The 15,194-nt window shown below is 40.7% G+C and overlaps 3 protein-coding genes across 6 annotated transcripts; 1 reads left to right on the plus strand and 2 right to left on the minus strand.

The window, feature by feature from the left end:
- Positions 1–644: 644 nt before the first annotated feature.
- Positions 645–9,243, minus strand: Rme-8 (receptor mediated endocytosis 8). Of its 4 annotated transcripts, XR_892921.1 has the most exons (8): positions 8,889–9,243; positions 8,463–8,730; positions 7,137–7,982; positions 6,358–6,801; positions 1,472–6,259; positions 1,152–1,392; positions 811–988; positions 645–733 (listed from the first exon to the last, which is right to left on the minus strand). XR_892921.1 is itself a non-coding variant. In XM_011316212.1 (7 exons), exons 1-7 carry the CDS (start codon positions 8,954–8,956, stop codon positions 873–875), a joined length of 6,693 nt encoding a protein of 2,230 aa, XP_011314514.1. In that variant the 5' UTR covers positions 8,957–9,243; the 3' UTR covers positions 857–872. The 4 variants fall into 4 exon arrangements, 3 of the variants coding, with proteins under 3 accessions (XP_011314514.1, XP_011314513.1, XP_011314512.1); XM_011316212.1 differs by lacking the exon at positions 645–733 and having other exon boundaries at positions 857–985; positions 6,358–6,726; XM_011316211.1 differs by lacking the exon at positions 645–733 and having other exon boundaries at positions 857–988; positions 6,358–6,726.
- Positions 9,244–9,511: 268 nt separating this feature from the next.
- On the minus strand, positions 9,512–11,398 carry SerRS (Seryl-tRNA synthetase). Its single transcript, XM_011316213.1, has 2 exons — positions 10,821–11,398; positions 9,512–10,620 (listed from the first exon to the last, which is right to left on the minus strand). Exons 1-2 carry the CDS (start codon positions 11,280–11,282, stop codon positions 9,598–9,600), a joined length of 1,485 nt encoding a protein of 494 aa, XP_011314515.1. The 5' UTR covers positions 11,283–11,398; the 3' UTR covers positions 9,512–9,597.
- Positions 11,399–11,822: 424 nt separating this feature from the next.
- Positions 11,823–14,700, plus strand: Cdk8 (cyclin-dependent kinase 8). Its single transcript, XM_011316214.1, has 11 exons — positions 11,823–12,070; positions 12,425–12,527; positions 12,770–12,880; positions 12,953–13,093; positions 13,229–13,418; positions 13,506–13,620; positions 13,729–13,827; positions 13,907–13,979; positions 14,048–14,145; positions 14,223–14,328; positions 14,406–14,700. Exons 1-11 carry the CDS (start codon positions 11,940–11,942, stop codon positions 14,607–14,609), a joined length of 1,371 nt encoding a protein of 456 aa, XP_011314516.1. The 5' UTR covers positions 11,823–11,939; the 3' UTR covers positions 14,610–14,700.
- The last annotated feature ends 494 nt before the right edge of the window (positions 14,701–15,194 follow it).

The raw sequence follows: 15,194 nt of genomic DNA on the forward strand, positions 1-15,194 counted from the left end.
ACGTGATTCTGGCAGTAGGCCTTGCTCACTGATGATCTCTCAAAGATCATTATAACATCGAGATATATTTTTATAATAAAAATCCTCCGGTGAGATATTTACAGACTTGGAAAAAAATCACTTGTATAATTTAGGCATTTTTACGTATTCAGAAACGAAAACCTATTTTTTCACCGAAAAGCTAGAAATGATTTGAAGTTTACACCACGAATGTTCGTTTAATGAAAGTTTTCAAGTTTAGTGGAAGTAATGCCAAATAGATCTCAATCTGCAAGAAATACAAATTTTTTTTTGATTTAGTAAAATATTTAGGATAGTCTTATGGATATAAATTTATCTGATGTACATTATTTACGATAATTTTGTTTGTTTTGAATAAAATGTTCTTTCAGAATCTCTCGTGCACTTTATTACATGGGAATTTTCTACTTTGGTGATACCACGAAGCCTCCTAAGTACAAATATCATTAAAAAGTGAACTGGCACACGATAAAAACAGAAATTTCTCGATTCAGTTCACGCAGACGTCTAAAAAAATCTCGCATGTTCATTCTTCTTCTCATAAAAAAGCACATTTTCAAGTGATACTTTCAGGGAATCTTATTCAATACTTACAATCGATGCTGGATTAATGGATGTAACGATATAAAATAACTAGGACAACTCAATGTCTCTCTCATAATTTCATCTTTCGTTTTCTTGTAATACGTGTAAACTTTACATTGAGTCAAAGCTGAAATATTTCATGGAGTCACAGTTAATCACAGATAAATCCGTTCCTATGGTTGTGAGAAACGACCAGACACTGACCTCGAGAGTCGGCTCGACTGTTTGGATAATTTTAGTTAATTATTGTGGAGGGGCTAGGTGTATCATACATGATCGTTCCTGTGATTCAGCCTGTCTTCTCTATCTACCGGTGGAGGTGCACTCGGTATTTGAGCACTTGGACCTGCTGTCAAATATCCAGCTGATACTGGTATACCTGCTGAAATATAAACAAAGACAACTTCATTTTCAATCAGTTTCAACATTTGAAGCCCAATTTTATCACTCCTTAAGCATTATCAAAATATTCCTTCCAGAGGAATCTCTAGAAGTTACGAAATAAATTTATGAAAATAATTTTTAAAAAATAATGCATTGGGTACCTGTGAGATAGCCAGCGGTAGGAGCATTAGAAATAAACAAATCATGCTTCTGATCCTTGTACTCAGCCCAAACCGATGATTTCTCCAGAATGGAATTCACCCTCTCTCCAAGGAGAATACTCCTCGTCATGGCTTTCAAAGCCTTGACAATCTGAGCTTTAGTTGTGGCTGGATTGTCGATGAGGTCGAGTCTGCCCTCCAGAATATTCAGCAAATAAGGTACCATTTCCGCTTCCAGAGCCTGCAACACGTGAAAAATTCCCCTTTTTCCTACAATTCCATAGATCACGACAAGTGACAAAAATTGTTGTTCAATTCACCTGCTTAATGAGACGATCCTCATTCGTTGAAAATAGTCTATTGAGTGTCTCGCAGGCAACTGCGATCATATCCTTCCTGGACTGCATGGCAAGCTTAAGTGGACTAATACAATCAGTCTGGCATATTGAATTTATGCAAATCTCACTGGTAGCTAGCTGATGTAAAATAAGTATGGCCGCTTTGTAGACTGGTGGCTGGCTATTTCTCGTGGCCATCTGTCTGCACAGCCTGGGTATATGCCCCAACGAGGGCACCTGATCAGCCAGTGCAGGTTGAGCCTGAAGAAGACAAACGAGTGCCTGAGTCGTTAGTTCCAGCATATCAGCATCGGTTTTATCCCTTGACATAAGTGATAACGTGGTGTCCAACAAATCACTCAGAAACTCCTTTGGCTTCCTCAGTGCCCAAGCTGGACTGGCAACGAATAATCTGAGATAAACACCCCCAACAACAGGCTCATTAGTAGCAACATCAATATTATTCGGTGGCTCTGGTAATTTCAATACACCATTGGGATTTCTCCTCTGTAACGAGTAGTAATCATCCTTCAACTCCGCTACCATTCTCGATACTTTGCCCTTGGCATCGTCATCCCAAATCAATTCTGGATTTTCATGTTTCGTTTCAAACATGTGAACACATTGTTTTGGTGCATCACGAATTGCCTCACTGAATAATCTTGGAAGAAACTTGGATAGATCCAGCTTGACCTTCGGCCCTGCCAGTTTATCAGACGACATTTTTGCCAGGAGATCAGCCGCTCCTTCACGAATCTGAATATTACTTGAGTTGCAGAATAGATCGAGAATGTAGATCACAGCACCTTTCGCCAGAGCGTCTTTAACAATTCTCGTTGTGCTCATCAGGGCGTACAACGTTTCCAAAGTTAAGAGCTGATGTTCCCTCAATGTGTGAAGAGTTAACAGCAGGTGGACAACGACTTCATTTGCAGCTATGTCGTTCACGCACTCGTGATTCTTCGTGACGTTGTTGATGACCTCTAAAGCGCCCCTCTGAATTGGTTTAAAGTTATTGCAGCTCAAAAGTCCGAATATCAGGGTAAAGTGCCCTATGCACTGCATCTCGATTCCAGGGTTATTCTTGATGACGTTCTTGAGAGCCTCCAGAGACATGACAATTGCCTTGAGTCTTTCCTGATCCTTCTTGGACAGGGTCATGCTGCTGAGGGATCCCAGATACTCGGAGGACTTTGACAGAAAGTCCAATAAATCAATAGTGAAGCCTTTTGGATTCTCAATAGGAAAAGTCGGCTGTTCGTTGTACACTTTGACAAATATCTCCCCTATGACAAGCTCATCGTTATGAGCACTGTACTTGAAGTCACTGAAGTCGTGCTCCAGGCTGATGCTCCCACTGAGTTTCTCCTGTCTCTTGCCCTCGAGATACTCATTCAACTCAGCTCTAGTCCCATTGTCCCAGATGAGGTAAGGATTCGAGCAATTCGAATTGAGTGTCTTGAGGATCTCTTCAGGCTTGTCTTTGGACAGCTGTCTCGCGAGATAGGGAGTGAGAAGACTCTCGAGAGCAGCAACAGTCACTGGATTCACTGGTGTCTCATTATCTCCAGTCATGTAACCTCCGAGTTTAGCACAAGCTTTAACTGCTAGTTTAGCAAGATTATTAGCAACTTCTTGTCTGTTCTCTTCTTGACTTCTCTCCACTCCGCCCTCCTCCAGAGTGTAATCATAATTAAACATGAATAAAAGTAGGTGCCAGAGTGCTCCGGACTGGAGCAACTGCATCTGGAGAATGCTGTCAGTTGCTAGAGAGGATACACACTCAGTGGCAACTGAACACAATTTAGTCAAATGCTTGAAATGCAAAATTCTGCAGAGATCCTTGATCAACTGTGGCAGCTCCACAATTTTATCCCTACATCCCCGGAATTTACCAGCAACAGCAAAGCACCTGGTGATGTGAGTGCAAACTTGAACCGCGACTTCGTTCGATTTGCTCGAGTTACTCAGCACGGAGACACACCTGGTGTACGCCTCCAGGAGGACCTCGAGGCCACCCTCACGCCTCAGCTCCTCGGCATTGAGTGCCGAGCAGTGAACAGTGTGATAACAGAGTTCTGCAGCTGCTGACAGCAGCGGAGCTGCCTTCGAGAACAATCTGTCGTCCTCAGTCTCCAGTTTAATTGTCTTAATCAATTGTGGATAGCCTGCGTACTTGTACGGTCTCAACTCCTCGGTGTACCTGTCGAAGAGAATACTCTGGGTCCTCAAGATTAGCACGATATTGTCAGGATTGGGCCCATCTGTCGTCCAGCAGCTTCTGCTGCACAGAAATTCGTAGGCTTGATTCACAGCCTCGAATCTGTCTCTGCCCTCTGGATTCTTGTCCGGATGGTATTTCTGGGCGAGTTTGTAGTAGGATTTACGAACATCTGCCTCGTTATGCTGTTGTCCTGTCTGCAGACCCAGCACTCTGTACGCTTCGTCCACAGTCATTATCGGAGGCTTCTTTTCGACTTCTTTCTTCCAGGCATCGAGAACATCCTTGAGTAAATGCACAGGCTCTGGAATCGGCCAGTTGGGAAATTTAACAGTGTCACAGAGATGTCGAAGATAAAATATCTGACAGAAGAGCTCTTTCTCCAGTTGGGGATAACGAACAGCTGGTATTGCTATGTACTGGTACCTTGCCATCGTGTGGCTTCGTAATCTTGGTGAGAAGTCGGCAATGTGTGCTGCCACCTTCTCAATCAACATCCTTCTCATCTCGGCATTCCAAATTGCCTCTGGGGTATCGTAATCACCGAGGAATATTTGTGCGAATTTTTCAGCTCCATGATTCTCCAGGTAACTGACCATTGCATCTGGAAGTAGTGGACCAAGAATACTTCTCTGCATGATGTCAGGGGGAGTATTATCATCTCCCCTAAATGCTTGTTTTGTGTGAGTGAACTGGAGGAAACGAGCGATTGGAAGGACATTGGAGCCAGTGTACATGAGAATAAAATAGAAAACACCTGTCAGGTATATCTTCGATACATCAGGGTTATCCTTCATGATTTCACAGAGGAGAGTTGCCACTCTCTCCACCAGGACTGGATCAAAAGTGAGAAGAAGCTGGACAACGTGAGGGAGGCACTGCAGATCTGACAGGAGTCGTTTTACCCTGGGGAGGGGACGGATCACTGCATTGTCGGCGTCTCTACTGGGATAGTACTCGCACATTTGAATCAAAATATTCAAGATGAGTGTGGCAAGATCACTCTCATTCACTACTGGAGTCCCTCTAGCCACCAGGGTCCACTTCAATTGAGGTACCTGGGAGATCATTCTCCAACCATCCAATCCCTGCGCCCAAACTTTTGTCTTGTGATTTACTTTTCCAGATGTATACAAGTCCTTCAGCTCTTTGAGACTGACGGGACCGGCTCGATGATCTCCGTCGTTGTAATACCACTCTCTCTCCATTACTCTTTCCTGCTCAGGACCTGCCTCGATGACATTTGTCTGTGTTGGAACAACTGCTCGAGATGTGTGCAGGTGCGCCAGGGCCAGGATATCCACCAGTGCTCGAACTCCATTCTGATCCATTATATCTTTGACGTTTTTTCGGTGAAGTATGAGTTTGTGGATGAACATGACAAGCCTGTCACGCTCAGCCCTGTCTGTACAACGCTCCAGCATACCAACGATGTACTTTGTGTCGGAGAAGGGGCCAATGTCCTCGTAATAGCGGCCATAAACAATCGTCATAGCTTGCAGGCAAAGGCACTTCATTTCTACTTTAGTCGTTAACAGAAATCGGTGATAAAGATCATTGAAAAATTCATAGGATTTGCGGATTGGGCTGTCAGGGCAGTCCTTCTCCAGAAGAAGTCTCAGATAGTAATCCCCGATTTTTACTTCATCCGAGAGACACTGATACTGGACCTCGAATTCTCGATGATTCCAGGCTATCAGTGTGCCACCTGAGAGATCTTTGTCAGCAGTGAATGCACGAATTTCGTTTTCCAGAGCTGTTCGCAGCTCCTCTCGGGTCTTGTGATTCCAGATGAGATTTGGCATCGAGTGGTCTTGATTGAATTTGTAGTAGAAGAGCTTCCAGTTTGCCTCGGACTTTATTCTCTCTCGACGTTTACGAAGAACGAGTTGACGTTCCTTGATCTTCTCTCGTCTTTCGATACCCACCCGTGCCCCCCAGTGCTGGAGAGCGTTCTCCAGGTGTTTCTCGACGACCCGCATCTGACGCTCAATTGCCATCCACTGGGGACCACGCTTGTGCTTTGAGGCATGATCGATTGCCATTTTTAAATTGTCCCGGTTGTTCAGGCGCTCTTCTTCGAGGAAAGAGTCTGGGACTTTCTCCTCGGAATCGAGGTATGTGAGAAGACCCACTGGAAGGATTCGTTTGAGGAGACCCATTGCTGTGGGATAACCAGTGACCCAGAGACCCACCAGGTGTCTGCAGAGTTGTCTGTGGGTGAGCAACCTACCATCGCTACTAACTGTGAACAAACTGTTGAGGAGGTGCCGAGGTAGAGCTCCTTCTGCAAGAGCTAGCTCCTGCATCTTTGCAGCCACTTCCGCAGCACCTTCTTCTATTATTGCTCGCATTATAAGGCCTGCGCCTTTAACTACTGCTAGGGAGGGGTGTTGGAAGAGCTTGAAGAGGGAGCGCCCGCGGGCTGCAACCATCTCCAGAAGATTATCAAAGTGTTTGCCATCGGTTGTCTCGCTGTATGGCACGCACAAGGCGAACGTTAATAAATCCAGCATGGCGGATACTACCAGAGCTCCTGTCCCATGATTCTGCAATTGAAGAGTCAACGATAAAAAGTTAACAAAATTACTATTAATAGCTCCCTGAATCCATTGAATAATATATGTAAAAATGATTATATACTCACAACATGACCAATCCACATATCCAGCAAACTTTCCAAAAACTTATTACTACTGAGCAAACTGCTCTTATTCAATTGCTCCTGCCTCAAATCACAGTCATCATGCATTGCCTGCATGAGAGCACAGATGCAATCGATGGCTGCCTGAGCAACTCCGCAATCCTGTCTCTTCAAAGCCTTAACAACTTTATTTCCGATAGACTCCCGAAAGCCAGGCAACGTTGTGAACGCCATGAAGCCAACTTTGCTTGCCACCAATCTTCTCAGAGCGTGAAACTGCGCCTCGACTTCTGCATTCGTCTCCAGCTCTTTACTCACCAATGAGCTCAACGCACCCAGGATTATTTTATCCTTATTCTCGGTGAATAACCCCTGCAAGTAGTTATTCATCACCCTGTGTACACCTAGTTGCATTGTCGTAACAGTCCATTCAAGCGGTTTGCAAACCTGGACAAACATTATTCAAAAAAAAAGAGAGAAAAAAACGAACATTGCTTTTCATCGAGAAAAAGAAAATCTGGGGTTTGAAGCAATTGAACCGCTCAAATGGAATGACATGCCCATGGAGATCCAAGTATTGTCTCAATTTTGAAGAACGAAATTTTTCATTTTTTTCGGAGATTCAGTTAAATATTGAATGCTGTTGAGATTAACTCAGCGAGTTCTATTTGAAATAAAAAGATGATGTGTAATAATTAGATATATACGACTTAAACATAATTTATATAATTACCAAAATCTCCGAACCGACTTGGATCTCCCAAAACAAAATAAAATCTTACATCTTGAGTAACAGAATAGTGAAGTCCACTGTACGGTACGTTAGCATTGAACCTCTCCAGAATTTCAGCAAAGGTTCTACCACCAGGTGGTTGTTGTATAAATTTGACATGTGACGTCTCGACCTCTTCATCAACAGGTAAATTCAGCGGTCCCAGTCTCTTACCCCGCGCAATGGGACTCATCTTCACGTGTACATCACGATTGCCAGACGCCCTGACCCCATCCAGCAGACTGGCCAGTAAAGAATCACGATCAGTGGCCATGTAACTCCTCATCTGTCCATTCAGGTACTGAATAGTAAATAATTGGGGATTGGCATTATCCCTGACCAGAGCGAATATGTCAGAGAGAGGTCTGAGGGTGCAGATGTTGTAGGTCTGTGGATCTCTCTCGAGGAGACAAGTATCCGACAGGCAAAGTGTTCTCCTCTGTGGGTCCGAGTGTCTAGAGGATATTTTATGTACAGTGAACTCAGAGACACTTGTTATGTGCTCGTCCCCACTGAACCTACCGAACCTCTGGACAAGAAATTCGTCCAATGGGACTGTCTCCTTCAGAACTTTTATCATAACACCGAGGTTCATTTGCGCTGACTCCACGATCTTACGTTTTATCTCGTCGATGTGTTGGGATGCGAAGAGATGGAGACGACCAAAACCACCGCATACTATCACAAAACCATCGGTGTAATCACGCATTGTTCCAATTCCTTCCATGTCCTTGTAGTAATAACTCGCGAGGATGACGTTTGTCGCTGGGTCCAGCTGATCCAGGCTGTAAGGCGTTATCTCCAGAACCACTGGAAGCCTCGTGTCTGACCAGTGGTGCTTGTAGGCTGGATATCTCTACAAATTGAAAATAGAAATTGAGGAGAGGCGCGACTATAACAAGAGCAAGTATAACGCCAAATTCTACTGTATCGGAAAAAGTAATCTACATTAAAATAAAGATCTTCAGTCATCTTCAATAGAATACAAATCATAAAATCAACAAAAATTTACTCGCAAGCAATAAATTCTGATTTTTCAATTTTTCAATTTTATTAAATATCAATGAAAATATAAAAAATACTCTTTCATCGGCAATTTAATGAGCTACAAAAAAAATTCTTTAATGCTCCCCTCTGAAATCAATAATACTTCAGATAAATCGATAATTCTAATATTCCGTAAAAGGTTTGACTCGCCTTATCTCACTCAATCGTTTGACTACTAAATTATCTTCAATTGATCGTTTTAATAACAATGTCCACCTAATCATCGTAACGAGCCACATGTTGACCGATACAGGCTTATCACAAATTAAAAAAAGAATGAACAACTCACTAGTATCTCTCTCGGCTTTTCAGCGAACTGGTTACGGAATCTGAGGGCCTCGGTCAGCAAATGTGATCTGTGCTCTGAGCTGAATTTCATCGTATCAACTTTCCTCTCTTTTCTCATTGTAATACTAAACTCGTAGAGTCCAATTTGATTTCTATTTGTCGGCTGTACACTAATGAAATCCGCATACTCCCACTTGTTAGTCACTTCTAGATTGCTGGGATTATAAGTTGTTATGCCCATTGATCCAATGGAGAAAATACGTTTATATCTGGAATAATTGACGAAGAAAAATGAGGGTGACAATAAATTGAGGACAACGAATAATCCAACAATCCCCCAATAATTCAACAATCCCCCAATTTCCAACCGAGAGCTCTTTCCAAATGTCAAGTATTCAAGTATTTGGATTAGCCTGAAAATACTCACTTTCCCTTCCACGAGTGCTTCGTGACCAGGAAACACGCGACATCCTGATTATCCTTGATCGGCATCATTGTCTCATGTCAAACATTAATCGTTACGAATAGTATATCACCTGCACGATCTCCTTAAGAATAACAACTTCAATCTGCATCTGTCAAGTAACAAACTCACACCACTTGCACGTTGACTCATGCAGCAGCAACGATGATCTATCGATCATTCAGACTGACTGCTGATAGTTCGCCAATTATGGGTTTATGAAGATTATTGATAATTGCAGGATTATGTATTTGATTGTTACAACAATGTAGTTTACAGTGTAAATAGAGTAACCAACGGCTTCGATGTCCTGGGAGCGGCCATGATGCCTGGGGGTGTCATCGGTCAGCTGTTTTATCAGAATGTCACCAGAGGACTTATCATAAGAGTAAACTTTTTTTTAAATATATTCCCCTAGCAACAAATTGATTTTTCTTTCCTGAGGATTTACTCATTTCAGCACGATTTTTCAAACAATGAGGAAAAATATTAAATAGTTTTCCCTTCAATTACTTTAAAATTATTTATGCCTTAATGAGAGAATACCTCATTGTCTTTTCCACAGTATGAAAATAATTACTCGACTATTTATGGGAGTATTGAAGCTTTATTAGCCCTCAGAATGCATAGAAAATTATATATAAAAGCTTGACAGAGATGTGGAGTAATTTAATTAGGCTTTATTCATATTCTCCTTCTGCTTCTTTTGCTTCTTCGTCTCGGCTTCCTCGATCGGTGCAGGTTTGACGAATGGAATTTCCTCTTGGTACTGCAGTGGCATGAATGCCGAAATTGCTTTCGGCACTTTTATCCCAGTCTCTGTTTGATGCACCTCGAGGACCGCACAAATAACTCGAGTTACTGCACACATTGTTGCATTCAACATGTGAACGTAATCGACGGAGGCATTCATTTTCTTAGTCTGCCCATATCTGACTAGAAGCCGTCTAGCTTGATAATCAAGACAATTACTACAGGACACTAGTTCACGAAAAGCTGCGGAGCCTGGAAACCAAGCCTCCAGATCGAGTTTCTTCGATGCAGCGTGATTCAATGCACCGGATACAATATTCACAATTCGATACGGAATATTGAGGTCTTGATAAAATTCCTCAGCATTTTTTATCATCTCATTCATCATCTCCCAGGATTTATTATCGTGAGGCGAGGTAATGCAGAACTGTTCTACCTTCTCGAATTGATGCACCCTGAAGATGCCCCTAGTATCTCTCCCATGAGACCCAACTTCCTGCCTGAAACACGTCGAGAGTCCAGCGTACCTGATGGGCAATGACGCCTCTGGGATCCACTCATTACGATGAAATGCCGCAATTGGTTGCTCGGATGTGGCTATTAAGTATTTCTCCTCAGACTCTTTCTCATCAGCTTTCTCACTTCCTTTACCGATCACCTTGTACAACTCCTCATCGAACTGAGCTAGTTGAGCCACCTCTTGCATAGCGTCTTTCTTCATGAAGAATGGAGTGTAAAGGGGCTTGTATCCATTATCAAATAATTTCCTCAGGGCATATTGGATCAGCGCGTGCTCCAAAAAGACAGCGGGTCCTGTGAGAAAATATCCTCGAGCACCAGCCACTGCTGCCCCTCGTTCAGCATCCATTCCGTCTATCATGTGGATTAAATCGACGTGAGAGTATTTTTTCCTCTCGGTGCAGTCGCCGAATGTTCGCTCCACCTCGAATTATCAATCAAATATTTTTTTTAATAGAATATTTACTAGTGAATCAATAACTAAATACTAAAAAAAGAGTATTTGGGTTTAAAAATTCTCTACATCCAATCAATTACCGTATATTCAATAAAATCAATGACATGAATGAACAATAAATAATTTAGATATAGTTATAGATAAATCGTTCGCAATTCGTGCAATACCTTATTCTCATCCTCGTCATTGCTCACAGGTACACTAGGATCCAGATGATTCCCAACTTCTCTGAGTGCCGAATTCCTCTCTCCCTCGATCTTTATCAAATTGTCATTGTTGTTAACAATTGCATCATCAATGAGACCACGAATGGCTTTGATCTGAGTGACGGTCAGGGGTTTCAGGTTATCCGAGGTGATTCCATCGAGATTACCACTGATATCATCCGGAACTGTTGTGTCCTCACCGATTGGCTCTTTCTTCTTCATTTTCTCACCGATTTCCTTGCTACATAAATTCTTGAGCTTATTAAAATTATCGGCTCGGTGTCGCAATTGCCGCCAGGTTTTATCCTTCTCGATGACGGTCTCCACGAGCCCAACATCTTTGAAACGTTTTGTTTGATTTTCCCGGATTTTATTCGGATCGAAACCCTTGTCGTCGCGAAACAGATCGAGATCGAGCACCATTTTGGTAAAAATGTGGGATTATTGTTATTAATTAATTACAGTGGACTATCAAGTCAATCAATCTGACAGGAGTTGCAACCAACGTGTTCACTGCCACATGGAGACTAGTGTTACAAGATGCGGTATCGATACTTTCTGGTATCGATATTTATCGACATTAATTACAATCGAATAATCTTATTTCGATATTTTTTTAGCGATTGGGACAAAATCCCTTGTATATATTCTTTGTAAAAATAATATTATTTGGAAAAATAGTAAATAATGCAATGATTGTATTGTTTTTTTAATGTATTCTTGTGCTTTTATTGATAATTCCATTACTGTTACATATTCGATAATTTCGTTTATAAAATCTGTCGCTTTGTATCACTCAAAATTTTTTCTCTCTATCTCCAGATATTAATCGATTGCCTGAAGGCCTGTGTAAGAATAATAACGAAAAAATATCGAAGAAGCTCGGGTTTTTTGCCATTACTCATTCAAATCTCCCGCGGATCATCCGCGGATCACCCGCAAATCATGCGCAACCAATGAAAGGCCTCTGATCTGAAACTGTACAGTGCGTCGGTGATTGAATTGTCAAGTGAATTTTTAGAATCAATGAAGAACACTCACTCCAATAGCTGATATTTATCTCTAATTAAAACGTTAACAATGATGGATTACGAATTTAAAATAAAAACACAGAAAGATAGGACTAAAGTTGAGGATTTATTTGAATTCGAGGGGTGTAAAGTTGGACGAGGCACTTATGGACACGTCTACAAAGCGAGACGGAAAGAGGGGTTAGGTTTTTTTGACAACTTTTGTTTATTAATCCCACGGGAATAAATATATCCCTTCGTAATCCCCATTTTTTTTATCTCGAAATATTGTTTTCCCACTTATAGCCACCATCGGCCATCCAGAAAACAGTTTTTCACAGCTTCCACTGAGTTGAGAAATGATCTCACAATCCTGATGAACAATCTGTCATACAGGAATGTCATTTGGTTAATCAATTTCAGATGAAATATTCTCATTAATTTTTTTTACTAAAACTAGAGCGAGAGGAGTTATGTACTTGGGGAAAATTCTTGTCCAATGTTTTGGGACTGATCTCAGAGTAATGATAACAGAATATTTCATCGTATTTTTAGGATTCCAGATGCAGAGTTCAAATCTAGGCCAGACACGAAAGATTTCGGTCTCAAACAAATTGAGGGAACTGGACTGTCTATGTCAGCATGTCGTGAGATAGCAGTGAGTTATTCTTCATTTTATTTAATATTAAATTGCTGCATAGGAGACATTTTTCGAGGTGTCGGTAGTTCCTAGACTGGCTCACGGAATTATATAATTTTCCCTTCAAAAAGTCTTGGTCATCTTTGTAGAAAATATTTCAGGCCACCCCTCCTTTCAAAAACTGAATATTTTTACATAATCTAAAATATCAATTTTACCTCAATCAATTGGAATTTTAATTCACTGATTTTATTTTTCAGTTACTCAGGGAATTGAAGCATATCAATGTAATAACACTAATTCGTGTGTTTCTCTCTCACAACGATCGTAAGGTGTCTCTCCTTTTTGATTTCGCCGAGCATGACTTATGGGTAAAATTATTGAATAACTATTTATTTATCTGTTTATCAATGGAAGTATTGATCCTTGATTCTGCTCCACAGCATATAATAAAGTTTCACAGAGCAGCTAAAGCAAATAAGAAACCAGTGATGGTGCCTAAGGGAATGGTAAAATCATTGCTGTATCAAATATTGAATGGTATACATTATCTACATTCCAATTGGGTTCTCCATCGAGATTTGGTAAGTCACCTGTAAAAGAGAGAAAGCAGAAGAGACCTCTCAAACAAGTTTTCCTTCTGCGGAATAGAATGAATATATTTATGTAGTTGAAAGGAAGATAATTATTCGTGTTTAAAACTTATTTTTCTTTTGCAGAAACCAGCGAATATTTTGGTAATGGGAGAGGGAAACGAGAGGGGTCGTGTAAAAATAGCTGATATGGGATTTGCAAGATTATTCAATGCTCCACTGAAACCTCTAGCTGACCTCGATCCTGTCGTGGTGACATTCTGGTACAGAGCACCAGAATTGCTACTAGGGGCGAGACATTATACGAAAGCAATTGGTACGAATTTCTTTACGTCAATCATTTGTTCAAGTGTTCCGGCAGCTTCTCACGATGGAGTAATTTTTTATTTTCATTTTTTTTCAGATATATGGGCAATAGGATGTATATTTGCAGAACTACTAACTGCCGAACCAATTTTCCACTGCAGACAAGAGGACATTAAAACCAGTAATCCTTATCATCACGAACAATTAGACCGGTAAGTTGTTGTGGAAATGGAGAATCTAATTATTCAGAAGAAAATAGGGAGTAAAGAACAGGTTTATGAAGGTTTTTTCTAATTAATTACGTGATTTTTTATTTACAGAATATTTAATGTCATGGGTTTTCCACTGGAGAAAGACTGGGAAGATATTAAGAAAATGCCAGAACACCCTACATTACTTAAAGACTTTAAAAGATCGAAGTGAGTAATTAAAAATTAGAGATATTGACTGAAAATCAATTGTTATTTTATGTTGAGTAATGTGTTATTTGGTTTACAGTTATGCCAATTGTTCGTTAACGAAATATATGGATCGGCATAAGATAAAACCTGATAGTAAAGCATTTAATCTGGTGAGTTCTGGTGAGGGAATTTAGCTGAAGAATTATGGCGGACTTATAAAATTTTCTTCACATTTCAGTTACAAAAATTACTGATGATGGATCCGAATAAGCGAATAACCTCCGAGCACTCAATGCAAGACGCTTACTTCCAAGAGGAACCACTGCCAACTCAAGAGTAAGTACTATATCGCATATTAAATCAGTTCTCGAAGAAATCGTCGTGAAAACTAAATGAATTGTCGAATGGTCTAGCATTTTTGCTGGTTGTCCTATTCCCTATCCAAAGAGGGAATTCTTGACTGACGACGATACGGAGGAGAAAACCGAGAATAAAGCTCGACAGAATCAGCAGCAAACGGTAATTAATGATGAAAATAAATTGAAAGATTGATAATTGTAACTGCGAGTGAATGATCAAATATTTTCCAAAAATAGCAACAGCAACCGACTCAGCCACAACAGGGTAATAGTGAACACAGTCACGGTCAAAATCCAAAACGAGTACGACTGAATGGTCCTCATGGTGCACCGGAGTTCCATCAACATCAGACTCACACAATGACTCATCAACAGCCACCTGGTATGGTTTATTCAACTGCACAGTCAGCCCAACCAGCCAACTTCCATCAGCGTTACTAGTCGGCCAATCTAGTTATTGATTTATAAAAGTCTGAACCATTAAACAACGGGAATGAATAAACAATGTCGTACCACGCCTCTTGAAAAACAATTACTGCATTGTTCAATTGAATCATATGAATTTAAAAATTACCTCAATTGCTCTGACCCCTTCACAAGTATTTCTGTCTAATTAGTACTAATTCTCATTATAAATTAATAGAATTATAAAATTGCGAAGAAAATCGACGAACTTCCATTCAAAAAATTTTATTATTTTATTATTATTTAATATTTCACCATTACAAATTACATAATTCAAAATTAACGAAATTTTCCATCAAAATCAATCAATTGGTGATAATAAATATTATTAATATCCCATCCAAATGGGCCCAATTTCCTCTCCCTCAAAGAGACTCTGAACGAATGAATAATGAATAGATCGAATCAGTGAAAAAATTCACGACGCGTCAGACTTCCAACAGCTGAATTCACCGGTCGCGTCAATAACGTCATTCCCACTCATCAAGATGACCATTTATCGTATTGTCTGTACACATCCGCGATGACGACGTCCACTGCATAAACATTCACGAGAGATGT

This window comes from Fopius arisanus, unplaced genomic scaffold (assembly GCF_000806365.1).
Source record: "Fopius arisanus strain USDA-PBARC FA_bdor unplaced genomic scaffold, ASM80636v1 scaffold00006, whole genome shotgun sequence".
In the NCBI taxonomy this organism is placed as follows: domain Eukaryota; kingdom Metazoa; phylum Arthropoda; class Insecta; order Hymenoptera; family Braconidae; genus Fopius; species Fopius arisanus.